The 15823-nt window shown below is 41.3% G+C and overlaps 1 protein-coding gene across 2 annotated transcripts in view; it reads left to right on the top strand.

Moving 5' to 3' along the window:
- LOC121571713 (ephrin type-A receptor 3-like) overlaps positions 1-15823 on the top strand; it is a 687439-nt gene that overhangs the window by 469313 nt on the left and 202303 nt on the right. Inside the window, exon 1 of one of the 2 annotated variants that reach the window (XM_041883353.2) lies at positions 5742-6440. The exons of the other annotated variant lie outside the window; for it this stretch is intronic. Coding sequence (XP_041739287.2) covers positions 6362-6440 — 79 coding nt within the window. The 5' untranslated portion in view covers positions 5742-6361. Of the gene's footprint in view, positions 1-5741; positions 6441-15823 lie in introns of those variants that run through there. 2 annotated transcript variants of the gene reach the window in all.

The following is a 15823-nucleotide window of genomic DNA, read 5'->3' as shown; positions in this document are numbered from 1 at the left end:
AAATGTGTCAGCCTTATAGATTTAGCTTCCTTTCATAAATGCGTGTCTCTCATTGGTGTGGACACGTGTAGAAACACACAACCTGCACGGCGTATGAACACACACACAGCTGTGATCTGTACTGCTCTTCCTCTGTTTCCACCTGGAGGGCCTGTAGTCTGTAATAACATAAAAGAATGTCATTTAAATCAATGGCTAAAATTGACTTTGCTAACAAATTGCAATACACTGTAGACAGCAAATTGCTTATTTGAAATGGTGCAATATTTTTCACTGATTTGTTTCTTCTTTGTGTAAGAAAGTCTGACATTGTTCAATGTGGCTCTAGCCTTGAGAGCCTCTAGCACACTGTACACTCTGTTTAACCTGATCAGAAAGCTTTACAGTAACATAATATACACTGTGAGTGTCTCAGATATACATTAGAGGAGAGGTCTTCTCATCTGACCCTTTTCACATAATGCACTCTTGATTTGGCTTGCCATGCACGCTGGGTATATTCATAATTCATATAAGTTCCTTTGCTGTTTCATACCGTAAACGTTGTTTCATCGATTGCATAACTACAGGCGTACATACATATTTGTGCACATTATGAAGACCATGGCCTTTGTGTAACCTCTGAAACCAGTCAGTGTTTTACTGAGGTATAAAGTCTTATTCCTGCTATCAGTTGTGCTGATCTAGGCTTGTTCCTGTACTATCTACAGATCAGTATGGCTTGGCAGAAAGTGTTCTGGATCACACATACACACACACACGCATGCACACACGCACGCACATGCATACACACACAAAGTGTTCTCTCTCTTTAAAGCAGAGGAGATCCATGGATCACAGTTAGCTTGGCCTGCTACAGTCACACTTCATTTCCTCCTATTACAGCAAAGCACAGCAGCTCTCTACAGACTCTTAAAGGATGGGACCTTTTCTCAACTCAACATTTTTATTATCTCCATTTGTTAATTGTATTATTATAATTCTGAACCATCACCAACCCCTCCCTTATCGGAGGACAATCCTATTTCTATTATTATCTATGGCTTATTTTCATTTTTTATTTTTTTATTTCACACTTTCCTTTTCACCCATTTTCCATGTGTACTTCACATATGCAAATAAGTTTCATGGGATGCATACATTCAGTAAATCAGGGGTCTCCAACCTTTTCTGCATGAGCGCTACTACATGCCATGACCTACTAATTATTTTCTAGCTTTCAAGTAGGCATATTCTTCTCCTATCCCCTGCAACTCTTCCCGGGGTCCTTAGTATAAAAGAGAATATTTTCCCAAATTGTTTTCTCCGTTTTATTTTTCCTGGTTTTAGATTATTATTATTATTTCACTCTCACAATTACAATTGTTCATAGAGAAACAACGAAATTGGATGCTTTGAGTCTATGTCAATGCTTTAATTGCGCATCTGGACCTTTAATTGTGCATCTAGCGAGTGAGGAATGTGCTGTCTAATGTGCTGGTATAGCGGTGGTTCTGTACTGCTGCTGCTACTCATTTCATGGCAAAGTTTGCAAATAACAAATTATAGATACAAATTATATACTTACTCATGTTATACTTCTTGCAGGTAAGCCTACTTTGCAGTTAACATTTAATTGAGAAGGTTTTGTGTAAAGTATTTCTGTCAACCAACAAGATGGTTATCACATCAACTGGCTACACACTGATTGATCGACAAACGCACCCACACACAGACAGACGGGCAATATTGATGGAAATTAATTGGTAGATATTGTGTTAGGTTTGGCTTTTTAAACCAATAGTGGCTAACCAGGGGTTGGATAATGTCAATGTTGCATTGATTAGATAGTAGCTGGGAGCTTGTGATACTTGTGATTTGCTTATGATAGTTTGCGGTGGAACACGTGAAAATTGCATGTACTTTCAGAATTGTTTGGCGAGCTACTCATAGGTGGGCTGCGAGCTACCACGATTGACCTGTTGGAGACACCTGCTATAAATGAAGAAAACAGGATAATTAATGAATTATGAATTAATAATTAATGAATTAAGAACTTGTGAATTCATTATGAATGAATTCACAAGTTCTTATAACACGGTTGTTGTTTGTCCAAGATGATAAATAACTGGAAAAAATAGGGAACACATTCACTAAAACACAGTTTTTAATTAATTGGATTCTCATTCTAATGACGTTCAAATGATGCAATGATCAGCCACTGAATAGGATTATGAAACTCTTCACATTCTCTATCCAACTGGCCATATCCATAACCATAATGAACATCTGAGGCATCATTCTAAAGCCCTACATCCCCCCAGGGCAGAGAGCTCTCACAGTCTCACCTCAGAATTAGACTTTCATCCACTTTCCACTGTATCATTCCATTTCTTTTTTTTATCAGATTTTATTTTTTATCTTTTATAAACAATACAAAACATACACATACAAACGACTACATCATACAAACATCACACCTGCCCAGAGCCACTAGCCCCCACCCCCATCTACAGCACCCTTATCACTTTCTGCCATATGGACTCAAACTGCACCATTTTGTTTCTCTCTGTCGCCTATGCTCTTTCAATTTTTAGATAATAAAGCATTTGACCTTTCCATTGTGTGAACAATGGAGGATTGGCTGATTTCCAGCTTGAGTATACTTTTTTTAAAAGATAATTGATGAGAAGAGTATTGTCCAACCAATCGGGTATCTCACTCCACCCTCATATGTCATGTCTTAAAATATACAGACAGACGAATTAAAAGTAAATTTACAACGCAATACAGTGCATTCTGAAAGTATTCAGACCCCTTCACTTTTTCCACTTTGTTACGTTACAGCCTTATTCTAAAATGGATTAAATTGTTAGTTTTTTTCCTCATCAATCTACACACAATACCACATAATGACAAGCAAAAAACATTTTTAGAAAAAAAAACATTCTGACCATTTACTCAGTACTTTGTTGAAGCATCTATGGCAGCGATTACAGCCTCGAGTCTTCTTGGCTATGACGCTACAAGCTTGGCACACCTGTATTTGGGGAGTTTCTCCCATTCTTCTCTGCAGATCCTCTCAAGCTCTGTCAGGTTGAATGGGGAACGTCGCTGCACAGCATTTTTCAGGTCTCTCCAGAGATGTTCGATCAGGTTCAAGTTCGAGCTCTGTCTGAGCCACTCAAGGACATTCAGAGACTTGTCCCGAAGCCACTCCTGTATTGTCTTGGCTGTGTGCTTAGGGTCGTTGTCCTGTTGGAAGGTGAACCTTCACCCCAGTCTGAGGTCCTGAGCGCTCTGGAGCAGGTTTTCATCAAGGATCTCGCTGTACTTTGCTCCGTTCATCTTTGCCTCTCCTGACTAGTCTCCCAGTCCCTGCAGCTGAAAAACATCCCCACAGCATGATGCTGCCACCACAATGCTTCACTGTAGGTATGGTATTGGCCAGGTGATGAGCGGTGCATGGTTTCCTCCAGACATGACGCTTGGCATTCAGGCCAAATAGTCAGGTCATCAGACTAGAGAATCTTGTTTTTCATGGTCTGAGCGTCCTTTAGGTGCCTTTTGGCAAACTCCAAGCGGGCTGTCATGTGCCTTTTACTGAAGAGTGGCTTCCTTCTGGCCAGTCTACCATAAAGGCCTGATTGGTGGAGTGCTGCAGAGATGGTTGTCCTTCTGGAAGGTTCTCCCATCTCCACAGAGGAATTCTGGAGCTCTGTCAGCGTGACCATCGGTTCTTGGTCACCTCCCTGACCAAGTCCCTTCTCCTCCGATTGCTCAGTTTGGCCGGGCAGCCAGCTCTAGGAAGAGTCTTGGTGGTTCCAAACTTCTTCCATTTAAGAATGATGGAGGCCACTGTGTTCTTGGGGACCTTCAATGCTGCAGAAATGTTTTGGTACTCTTCTCCAGATCTGTGCCTCTACACAATCCTAGCTCGGAGCTCTACGGACAATTCATTCGACCTCATGGCTTGGTTTTTGCTCTGACATGCACTGTCATCTGTGGGACCTTATATAGACAGGTGTGTGCCTTTCCAAATCCTGTCCAATTAATTGAATTTACCACAGGTGGACTCCAATCAAGTTGTAGAAACATCTCAAGGATGATCAATTGAAACAGGATGCACCTGAGCTCAATTTTGAGTCTCATAGCAAAGGGTCTGAATACTTATGTAAATAAGGTATTTCTGTTTTGTTTTTTTAATACATTTACTGAAATTTCTTAACCATATATTGTATTGTGTGTAGATTGATGAGGGAAAAAAATCATTTAATCAATTTTAGAATTAGGCTGTAACGTAACAAAATGTGGAAAAGGTGAAGGGGTCTGAATACTTTCCGAATGCACTGTACCTATGTCATCCATCAGTGCACGACTGGGATTGAACACGCAACCTTCTGATCCAGAGTCATGGGGTACAGTGACCGGCTTTGAAGGCATTTCCATATGTCCTCAGGACATGGATAGATGTCCAATTTCGAAGTCAATCTTGAACGATATCCCTGAACCCATATCACCATCGTATCACTTACCCAGTGGCTTATAGCTGTCATACATCTGGACGGTCACATTCATAGTTTCATCCATTCTTATACACACAGGTATATTCTCTAGCCTGCCTGCCTGGTTCTGCTTTTGTCAACATGAACTGACAACAACAAATAATTAGTATTGTGCTGTCACGCCACCACCTTGAGAGATGTCGTCCAGGACCTACAAATGCCTTGGCTTGTATGGGTCAATTGTATTGGTGGAGTTTTGTAGAGTACATTCTGTTGTTGTGACGTGGGCTCAAATCCCAAGTCCTCAGTGGCAGGGATGGACAGTGGCTAGAGCAGACAGTGTTTCTGATTGGCTTTGAGCTGAGTGGGTCTGACTGACATTGGTTCTGAGATTAGTGGTTCTGAGTGATGTTGTTTCCGATGGCTGACAGTTGAGTGGTTCTGACAGATATTGTTTTTGATTGGCTGACAGTTGAGAGGTTCTGACTGATGTCCCTTGGACTGATTGACTGGCCTCATGACAGAAGGGAGTGTTGCTTTGTTTAACCCCACGAGTCGAGGAGCAGTTTGCTAATTTACTTCATGAGGCGTCCATCGGGACGGGATGAAGACCTTCTGTAGACTTGGCTGACGTTGTTGGTCGGGATGGCACTATTCTTTTGAAGAGCCACTGGATAGAGGTTGTCTGTAGGCACAGATCTAGGATCAGCTCATCCACCACGAAGCTTAACATTAACCATTAGGGGGAAAACACAAAACTGACCCTAGGTCTAGGGGCAACATACAACAGATTCAATGTTTTCCAAATGAACAATCTAAATTATAAACTTGAAGTCACCTTTACAGTACATCTTGAAGTCACCATTACAGTACATTTACTGTAGGCCTAGATTTAAGTAACCTAATAATGTGAAAATGAGTGCCCTGACCTTCTAAATTGATTTTCCAAATGTAAAAAGGTTGTAGGCCTAGGCATAGCTAATCTCGTTTAAAATGGGGGAAGACATATTCATTTGAAATTTAGGATAGGCCTACATTATATTGCATATTACATTTCCTTCGACAAAGATAATTTGCAATTCAAGTCTACCTGGAATAGCAGTAACAACACTGGCCATCAATAACCTGAAGAAATACTATTGTCCAGTCGATAACACACACACGTTGCTGGCTGCCATGCACACTGCCATTGTGTTGTCAGCTAACACCCTCTAGCGCCGGGCGCCCTGCACAAACGCTCTCTCCACTCTGCAGCTGTACTCTGTCGTTAACGGGAGTTTTACCGTTGTCTGCTGCAGCAGTCAGTACAGGCTGGCACGGAACGGGCTACAGAGGCACTACGCGTGCTCACACCGACCAACTGATACCGCGCCACTTGAAGTTCGGAACTTTCTGTCACGAACCACATCCTGGCGTCTTACATTTCCCGCATGAAGGAATCACGCATGCACTTGGATGAAACCAGGAAATAAGATAATGCAGCTGAGGAGGAATGTTTGATTAGATGTTTTGTCAAAACAGTGAAATACAGGAGGCTCCGACACGGAACGCAAAGTTTTCATGATCTAACAAGTATTTTGTCGTTGAGCATTGCTCTAGGAATACGGTATATGGTGGTAAGCCTACATTTCGTCTTGATTTTAGTTTTTGCCGCCGTGTGAACTTCACCAACCTTCCTCAGCTCTCTGCCGGGTCATACGATGGATTTCCTCCAGTACAGCCGTCTGTCAGCTCTCTCGAGCGGGGACTGGATGTGAGGAGGGTCTGGGGAGAGGAGACGCTTCGCTTGGAATCTAAAGGTACTTTGTGACCAGGTTTCTTCTCTTGGATAGTCTCCTGCTCGGCGCGTTGCTGGGCAGCCTGTGGATGGTACAGAAATGACTTTAGGAGAAAAACTCTGCCTCGTTTTCCTCTTTCTGCGGATTCTCTTCACTCCTTCCAGCCACGGCAATCAAGGTGAGAGATTTTATCTGCGCTGACTTTGAAGAACACTTAAAAGTTTAATATTATCCTAAATTAGTTGACATGCATATTTATTTATCGGGTAAAGGCTGTCACACTTGTGAAACGTGTGTCGCAGATGCTTTCCTCATTCCAACCGCGTCAAAATGTAGCCATAACACAGTAGCCTAAATCAAAGATTACAGTTGATCAATAGCTTATAGATACTTCATGTCAGCCTACATTCTTAATCGAGACCAGCACGAATGCTTTTCCAAATGCATGTCTGCGTTAATAATATCTTGAAAATAACACGCAGTTTGATTTTGAATCAATGTGTACCCACGACTAATCAACCATTCATCATGTGGTGAAAAAAAGACTGGGAGGACAACAACCTACCAGTAAATAACGCACGGAGCTCTTTTTTCAGCGCAACGGACGCAGGACTGTGACTCCGTGAGAAGTTGACAACCTGGGGTGGAAAATCAATTAGGCTACCTATCTACGTCCTTCAATTACTAGAACCATACATGGTTTGACATGAGGTTCACAAATTTACAATACTTATCCAGTCAAAATAAGCCCAGTTATTTTTAAAAGCAGTGGCTGGATTTAATTCAGTAAAGACTGAGGTTAAACATTTATTTGAGGCCATACTATACCTTAAAACTACAGATTCCTTGGTCCAGGCAGATTGATTGTCTCAGGTGAATTGAGCCCTCAGCAGGCGTTTGGATCCCATTACTGTTTCATTCTGCTACATTGACCTGCTGCATTACTGCAAACCCAATAGGAATCACACCAGATAATGAAATCACCCTTTGGTTGCCTTTAGAGGTGAATCTATTTACTTTCTCTTTTGATATGATGTTGTCTTTGTCTCTGCTCAGCTGCTGAATGTGGTTATAGAAGCTCAGGTGTGTGTGTGTGTGTGTGTGTGTGTGTGTGTGTTATCCCTCAGGTTTAAAATAGTCCTATTGATTCTACAGGGACACAGAGGGATGTGGCCCCTAGGTTTTATTTGATTGTTCTATCAGTTCAAAAAAAGGGATACTACTCTCTCTTCTTGCCAGCCAGGTGCTACATAACAGCCCCAGTGTGTGTTTGTGCTGCTGTCACAGATTGAATGATGATTGAGTTGATGAGTAGTGTGTCAGCTTTCCAGTCAGCCCTATGGTGTCTATCACATTGACTTCTGGGGTGTTGTATTAGGCTGCTTCCAGCCTCTGTCCGTGGTGCTGAAACCGTTTCTCTGCACTGTGTGTGTGTGTGTGTGTGTGTGTGTGTGCCTGAGTGTATGTGTGTGTGTGGCATCCAGTGGCATCCAGATGGATGTGTGTTTCTCACCTGTTGTAGTTGGATTTAGAGGCCTTAAGACGTGTCACACTTAATCAGAAAACAGCTCTACAATGTTGTTTTTACTCTGCCAGACAAACGGCATTATGCTTTTAAAACCCATGTGTCAAATGTTGTATACTTCTTTGAACCAGGCGAAGCCGAGCGCTGTAGATTGGGGATTTCACAGGCACAATTGGGCTTGATGTCAGCTGAGATGAGAACAATGAAAACCAATCAGTGTCCTCCTCCCTGGCTGGGAGACGCAGAATGCAGCATGTCAGACAACCCTCACACCAACACTGGTGTTCTGCAGGGATGCAAAGAGTTATTTATCTTTGTTTTAACAGCCAGGCTGCCAAAAAACCCAATGCAGCTCCAACAAAACTCCCACAGAAATAACAATAACAGTGAGTACTGTATAGAGAAATCTGAAACTTGGCAGTATTTGTGTAGTAGGGCTTAGTTAGTAAGGATTGGCTAAATTAAATAAATTGCAGAGATTCTGAGAAGAATTTCAGTCCATTGTTATACCATTGTTGTACAGTGTCCCCAAACTAAAGTGTTGATCCTTTTAAATGAGGCAGGAGATCCCATGGTTCACTGGCTCCTGCTTTGCTGCTGGGCCCAGACACCCCTCCAACCTCTCATTAAAACAAGACACATTTCCCCACAAGGACATTTTATCCCCATTTTATCTGATCTTATTTGAGCAGTTTGGTGCCCATAAGGACAGGTCCCCCATCCCAAACTACTAAACCCCATCCCTGATAAAGTTGGGTTATCAGTGCATTCATCAAAAGCCTGTCTCAGTGGCGCCACCTGCAGCTGGCTCTGCATGGAATCTAGGCGGGAGATGGTATATCTAACTATACAGGGTCCGAAATATTTACCTCAATGGTTAATGTTTGGATATTGTATACCATAAACTGATCTTAGATCTGTGATTAGGATCTAGGTGTGATATGTGGTCTGGTAGCGAATGGGTAGATGGTCTCTCAGGTGTGTTGAGATGGCTTCTCCTCAGTTTGACACGCGTACATTCTTCTTGTTCCAACACTATTACAATCCAGCCCTGATGTGTCAGTAAATGGCCCTCTAATGAAAGGTTGCTACATGTCTTTTTGTCCTGTCTGTGTCAAGCCTGTCGTGTAACTGTCATTTAGGATCAGCACAGTGTTATGAAGCCATGGCATTCTGCACACAATCTTTCTATTCTGGACAAATCTGAACTGTAACCGTCCCTCACTGTAATGCTTCATCTGCTACTCTGTGGTAAATTCTCATTAAAAGCCCTTAATGTATCTCATGGTGCCAATATCTGATCTAATTAGCTTCTAGTTCTGATTTGCTTGGCCACAGTTCTGACATTAAGATGTTAAATACTGCTCTGATTCATCTTGAAGGAGTAGGAATGTGAGCGAAACGTTTTCCCCACCATGCCTGTCAGCTTGTCTGCTATAGATAGGGTTTAATTTCACACCACTTCCTATCATCTGAACAGATCACAGAGCTTTGTTTTCACCACCAAATGTAAATGCATTATCTTTCTACCAAATCAATTTTCCCACACCTCTCTTCGTCTCTCAAAATGTTATTTGAATCTTCTACTATAGCTGCTATTTACTGCCAAAGTGAATGGTTAAGGTAAGGGTTAACTGATTAATGGTTAGGGTTAGGGTTGGCAAATTGATCCTAGATTGATCTACTAATGTCACTCCACACACCTGGTTTTAAAGACGGGACAGAAACTAGCAGACAGTCCCCAGGGACCAGCGCTTCCATCCTACAAAACAGATTCATAAGCAGGCCCTGTAATGTTCTATTAATACCTCACTAGAAGTCCTCTGGGAACACTGCTGCTCTAGGCAGGGTCCTTCAGGTCCCACTGTCTACTGGGAATAAACTACACTATACTGAGAGAGAGGTTGTTATAGAACACACGTGCACACACACAAATGACTGACACAAAAGTAGATACGCATAAACACACATTAACATTTTCATTATGCATAACTGTACAGAAGAGGGGAATAAAACAATCCAAACGTTTATGAATAAAATCTTGAACTCCTATGCCATTATCCAGCTTAGCTCTACCGTCTGCCCTGGTGTAGGACATGGCACAGGCTGGATAGGCCTCAGGAGAGAATCATAAAATTGAAGGAATGGCTTTCAACAGCTACCAGTCAGACCAGGCTAAGCTAAGAGCAGTCGGTTTGTGGTTACACTGAGATGGAGTTGAGACCATTATAGGGTTGAGTTGCAGAAAGTGTGATGAATATGGCCAGTGGTTAAGTATAGCTTTACACTGGGTGAGAAATGGAGCTTCTACACACACACACACACACACACACACACACTCAGTGCCAGTGGTCAGGAAGGTATGGATTCCCAGTGTGTGTGAGAGCGATGGAGCCAGTGTAATAGTGTCCATTAACACCACTGTGTTACACTGTTAATGGCACTACACACGCTACACAAACAGAGCAACGGAGCGTCATATACGGTCCATTCCAAAAATTCAGCTGCACAAAAGTACGTAGAACTACGCAGAGAGCAAAGCAGACAGAGCTCCGTTTGCGTAGTGTGCAGAGCCCTTTAGATAAGCCTTCTCCTGGACTAAAAAAGCAAGGGCGAAGCAGCAAGTGAAAGTGCTTTTTAGTCCACTATTGATGGATTACCTGCCAGACTACAGTGTTTTCGCTGTGAACTAACAAACAACTTCCTGCTAAAAAGTTTGAAAGAATAATGAGATTTGCATTATTTAGTGTTTTTATTTGCATTTATATAGAGCTTTCCTTAAGGCTCATTGCATTAGTGTATTGAGGTATCACCCTATCCCTGAAGAATAAAGAAATAAAAAAAGGAATTAACCTAGGAAGTTGTGCTCATAAGACACAGCATTTCTCTTGTTCTCTTTCTCTCACACACTTTCTCTTTCTCTCTCTCTCTCTCTCTCTCTCTAACTCTCCCTCTCTCTCTCTCTCTAACTCTCCCTCTCTCTGCGCTCCAGTAATATTGTAGTGCTGTGTTTTTGTCTGTGATATCAGTCAAGTATACAGTATGTATTTATAATATGCCATTTCTATAATGGTATTATAAAGGTCAGGAATATTTGTTATTTCTTTACTTGAAACACTGACACTTCACTAGCAGCAGTATGGCTTGTTTTTACCAGTCTTTCACTTATACATACTGTATAAGCTCCTGGAGAGCTACTGTACTGGGTGTGCAGGCTTTTGCTCCTACCCTACTCTGCCTCATACAGTATAGTGCTGCATTTCATATAGTATAGCTTTCATTTAGTACAGCTTATCAAGCTGTGTACTTAGCAGCTTTCCCATTAACATGCTGTACATACAGTACCTTTTCATGTTACCATTTATAGTTCCTATGTCATCAATATCTTCCCAACAGGTTCTGATATACCTTCCTCCTCCTCCTCCTCCTCCTCCTCCTCCTCCTCCACTTCCATCTCTTTATTTAATATATGTGAATGAGCGCTCAGGGGAGGCTGATGAGACATTTGTTTAACCCTTTTCACTTGTGGGAATTGGCCTATATGGATAGGGCTAAGTTTAAATGTTTCTTACAGAAGGAATATGAAATGCATATGCCTAAGCATGGTAGCAATTGAAAGGGAACAGTTGGGGAAATTATTAGACCAAAGTTGAGGACACAACGGTTCACTTGACACAAGACTGAATCCAAACATTACACTTGATTTTATGTGCATTTTACATTTACTGTACTTTTCGCCACATTTGTTGATAATGAAATCTGAAAAGACTGGATACATTCAGTAACATGATAAGAATATACCTAGAAAATGTGGGTTAGGTGCAACATAAGACAATAAAATGACAAGGGTTTGAGTGAGAGGACTAACTGGTGTCTCCAAGTCCCCACACAGGAGAGCCAAAGTGTGCACAGTTCCTAAGTAATTTCAATGCAGATTTATGACTCAAAGAAGAGTCTATATAACTATAAGGTGTTTTTCTTTAGCTCTCCTAGCTGTGCTGTTGAGGAACTAGAGCAACCACACTTGTAGTTGTTTTGTTTGGAACACAGCCCTGCATCCCCGCCATCACACAATTACTGTTGTTGTTTACGCAATCCAATAACGGCCCATTATAAATCGCAATCTGGGTCAGGTGGGCATAATTTGAAAGCTTGTTCTTTTATCAACATGACTAGCTAAGTTATAAAATATGATCTTACAGTATTAGGCTTTCACAAGGCAATTCAGAGAAACAGATTGTGTAATTTTATTTTGGTGCGCATAGAAAGGAGTCGTGGGCATACAGGTGCGTGTTCCGCAGAAAAATTTCTTCACAATAGACAAACATAGGCTCATTATGTTCAGAACAATCCAGGGTATGACACAGTGGCGGTCGATGCCGTTTAAGATGAGGGAGGATTATACTTTTTTTTAATGAGCATGGCCTTACTTCTATTACAGCATATTGGATGACTGTCATTCATATTCCATTCACCCAGCTCAATGTAACATTTATAGGTTTAGGCTACTACATGATACTCAAACTTTCCCTATACCCATCATGAGGTTGCTACAACCTATGAATGAAAGTTTACAACGTAGGGGCACGGGTAGAGAGAACATTTTGAATAATCAAGATGACAGACAGTGACACATTCAATATCGCCATAGACACTCTTACCTTCATCTAGCTGATCTAGGGTGTAATCATTAGTCCAACATTTGCAAACGAGAGTTTCTATTGGATAAATTCAGGTATGTTTATCCCCTTTCGTTCCGCTTGCTTCCGTTTAAGAAACCTTTTTTAATAGAACGGCGGAATGAATACACCCCTGATCACATGCAAACACAGTTCACTTTCATAGCAGCCACATACAAGCAGCATGACCACTTTGCTTGTTAATCCGTTCTTACATCTACGCGCTCTCCTCCTCTCACCTTTTCCCTTTGCTTGTGGACTTCAGTGCACAACATATCAGCTGTCTGTGAACAGGTGAAAAAGCTTTCCAAGCCAAATCTTCATATAATGACTGCTAACCGCTAAACACAGCCTACATCGTTGTCACCATATTAGCTAACGTAATGGTCAACATAGCTAATATAACTAACTCGTTTGTAAATCTGCTACAATCATGCAGTACATGCAGTTACACCGGTGGGCCCCGGTGGCAATAAATTAATAAAACCAAAAGCTTACCTTGACTTGGAAGAGTTCCTGTGTTGGATAGTCATAGCCAGTTAGCTAACATAGCATCCCTCTCTGTTTGAGCCTGGTGTTTGTGTAGGCTGAACTAGTGAGTGAATGTGAAAAAAATACAACAAAATGTAGCTAGCTCTTTCTCTCTCGCTCTCTTGCTTCTCCTTCATTTTTTAAGAAATGAATTTGTTAAACTGTTCAACTATTGTCTTTCTCTCTCTTTGAGTCAACTACTCACCACAATTATGCACTTCAGTGCTAGCTAGCTGTAGCTTATTCTTTCAGTGCTAGATTCATTCTCTGAAGATTTGATTGGGTGGACAACATGTCAGTCCATGCTGCAAGAGCTCTGATAGGTTGGAGGACATCCTCCGGAAGTTGTCATAATTACTGTGTAAGTCTATGGAAGGTGGTGAACTATGAGCCTCCTAGGTTTTGTATTGAAGTCAATGTATCCAGAGGAGTACGGAAACTAGCTGTCCTCTGACTACACCATGGTGCTACCCTACAGAGTGCTGTAGCAGTGCTGTTGAGGCTACAGTAGACCTTCATTGCAAAACAGTGTGTTTTAATCAATTATTTGGTGACGGGAATATATTTAGTATAGTTTTATCTAAAAAATGATAACTTTCTTAATGTTTCATTATTTTTATTTTTATGAAATTCACTGAGGAGGATGGTCCTCCCCTTCCTCCTCTGAGGAGCCTCCACTGGTATGACGCCATGTCATCTTGTAACTGTACATCAAACATCGTGATCATAAACGTTGACACTGTATATGACATGAGTTTTAGGATATGGAAATGTGAAGTGCACATTTGCCTCACTGGTGTTTGGCTTGCTTGTATGACATCAAATCAGTATTTATTATAATCCTCAACACCTCATCTTTCAAAATGCACTGAGTTCTCTTAATTTACAGTATTTCCCTCACTTCTATAAATTATCCTATTATATACAGTGGGGTTTGAAATTATTGGATCCATTGAAAAAACCTGTGGTTTGAATTGAAGAGGGCAGTCCATAAGCGCAGACGAAGGATATCAAGGATCTGGAAAGATTCTGTATGGAGGAATGGTCTAAGATCCCTCCCAATGTGTTCTCCAATCTCATAAAACATTTTAGAAAAAGGCTCAGTATCGTTCCCTTCGCAAGGGGAGGGTGCTGCAGTATTGGAAACGGTTGGCAATAATTGTGACCCGTATCTTTTAAAGATTTGTTTATTACTTGTTAAATAAAATCTCTTTCTCTGAGGAATTGTATTAGAATAAAATAATACACATTGTCAATTTTTTGGAGCATACAATATAGCTCAGTATTTGTATAAAAAAATTTTTTTCATAACATTTGGTTTTTTGTTCATCTTCATCAAGGGATCCAATAATTCCGGAACTCACTGTATGTTGTATAGACTGTGTTTTCTTTTGAACTTTGAATATGCACTGTCTCACTTAGCATAGATCATACAGTAATTGCCCTACAGTATACAGGAAAATCAACGAACACACACACTAAACTCTGGGCCCAGAGTTCTACGCTACCTGCTGGCTTGTTTGATAGATACAGCTTTTTGGCATAGATCTTCATATTGTAGCAGAGAAGCTTCAAGTATCCCTAAATGTCTGCATTCTTGGTACCTGCTTTTAATGCTTTTCTTGCCACTGTGCTTTTGTTGACATAGATAAATTCATCCATTCCTATCCTGGGTGCTCTCCATACCGTAACAATGGTGGTTGTGCCACAGCCCCTTGGCTGATCCAGAGCAGATGGTGTATTGTCTGTCACTGCAGTGTGGGGGTCTGGCTACTGGGGGGCTGACTGCTGGGGGGCTGACTGCTGGGTGGCTGGCTGCTGGGTGGCTGGGTGGCTCACGGGACTGTGGAACGGCGGATGCAGTGAAAAGAGCATTTAGCTTATTATGACCGACACATAAGTGGCAGCACACCGATGTCTTACAGCCTGCACCACACACACTGACAATACACACACAGGCTCATAATTGTCAGAAATGCTCTGTCAAATACACTGGCTTGAAACTCATGCATGGGAATTCTCCCTTTTCTGATAGTGTATGGTAGTAACAATGTTGATGCTTCTATATTGTGTTAAGGTTATTTCAGCTCTAGAGAAGAGACAGAATAATATGCAGATCATTTTAAAACAGATTCTTATAAGATCCAGTGTTAATGTATGAAGCTGAAGGTAACATCTCTTATCCTTCCACCCTCTGTTCAGAGTAAGGGAGATTATTATTCAGTTATTATAAAAGTGACGTTTGTTTAATGACATTCCGATCCTAAATTATTAAGCCTACTGACCTGGGAGGGACTGATAGAGATGGAAAGATGTTTTAGAACTATGTTGACACAGACTCAAGTTCACAGTATTGTCAGCCTGGAGGAGGTGAACTTGTAATATTGACAAAGTGATAAGCGTCAATATATTAACCCTGAAATGTCCTCCTGACTTTCACTCTCTCTTACAGTCAAATAGTATGTAAAGACTGCTTTCACAATCACAAATAAAGTTACCAGTATTTCGATGTATTTTATATCAGAAGTCTCAAGGACATGTTTTGTCTTTCTCTTACAGTCAAAGCTGTCAATAGAATCTATCAGAATCAACGCTAATTTGAAAACAATTTGCATGCTGTATCTACTGTATACATAATGTACATGAATTACAGTGCCCCATTCACGTTGAATAGCCGGATATTACACTGAAATGGTTCAGGACCAAGAGGCGGGTTATTTGTAATCTTATCTCTGGGGACAGACAGGAAGTCCTTATTGTCTGAGCAAAAGTGAAAAAAGCCTGTGAATGGGAGAGGATATGAGGGATAGAGAGACTGTTGACAGC

The sequence above is a fragment of the Coregonus clupeaformis genome, chromosome 29, assembly GCF_020615455.1.
Source record: "Coregonus clupeaformis isolate EN_2021a chromosome 29, ASM2061545v1, whole genome shotgun sequence".
NCBI classification, from domain to species: domain Eukaryota; kingdom Metazoa; phylum Chordata; class Actinopteri; order Salmoniformes; family Salmonidae; genus Coregonus; species Coregonus clupeaformis.
Note: the sequence above shows the minus strand (reverse complement) of the source record. Positions and strands in the feature narration are given on the sequence as shown.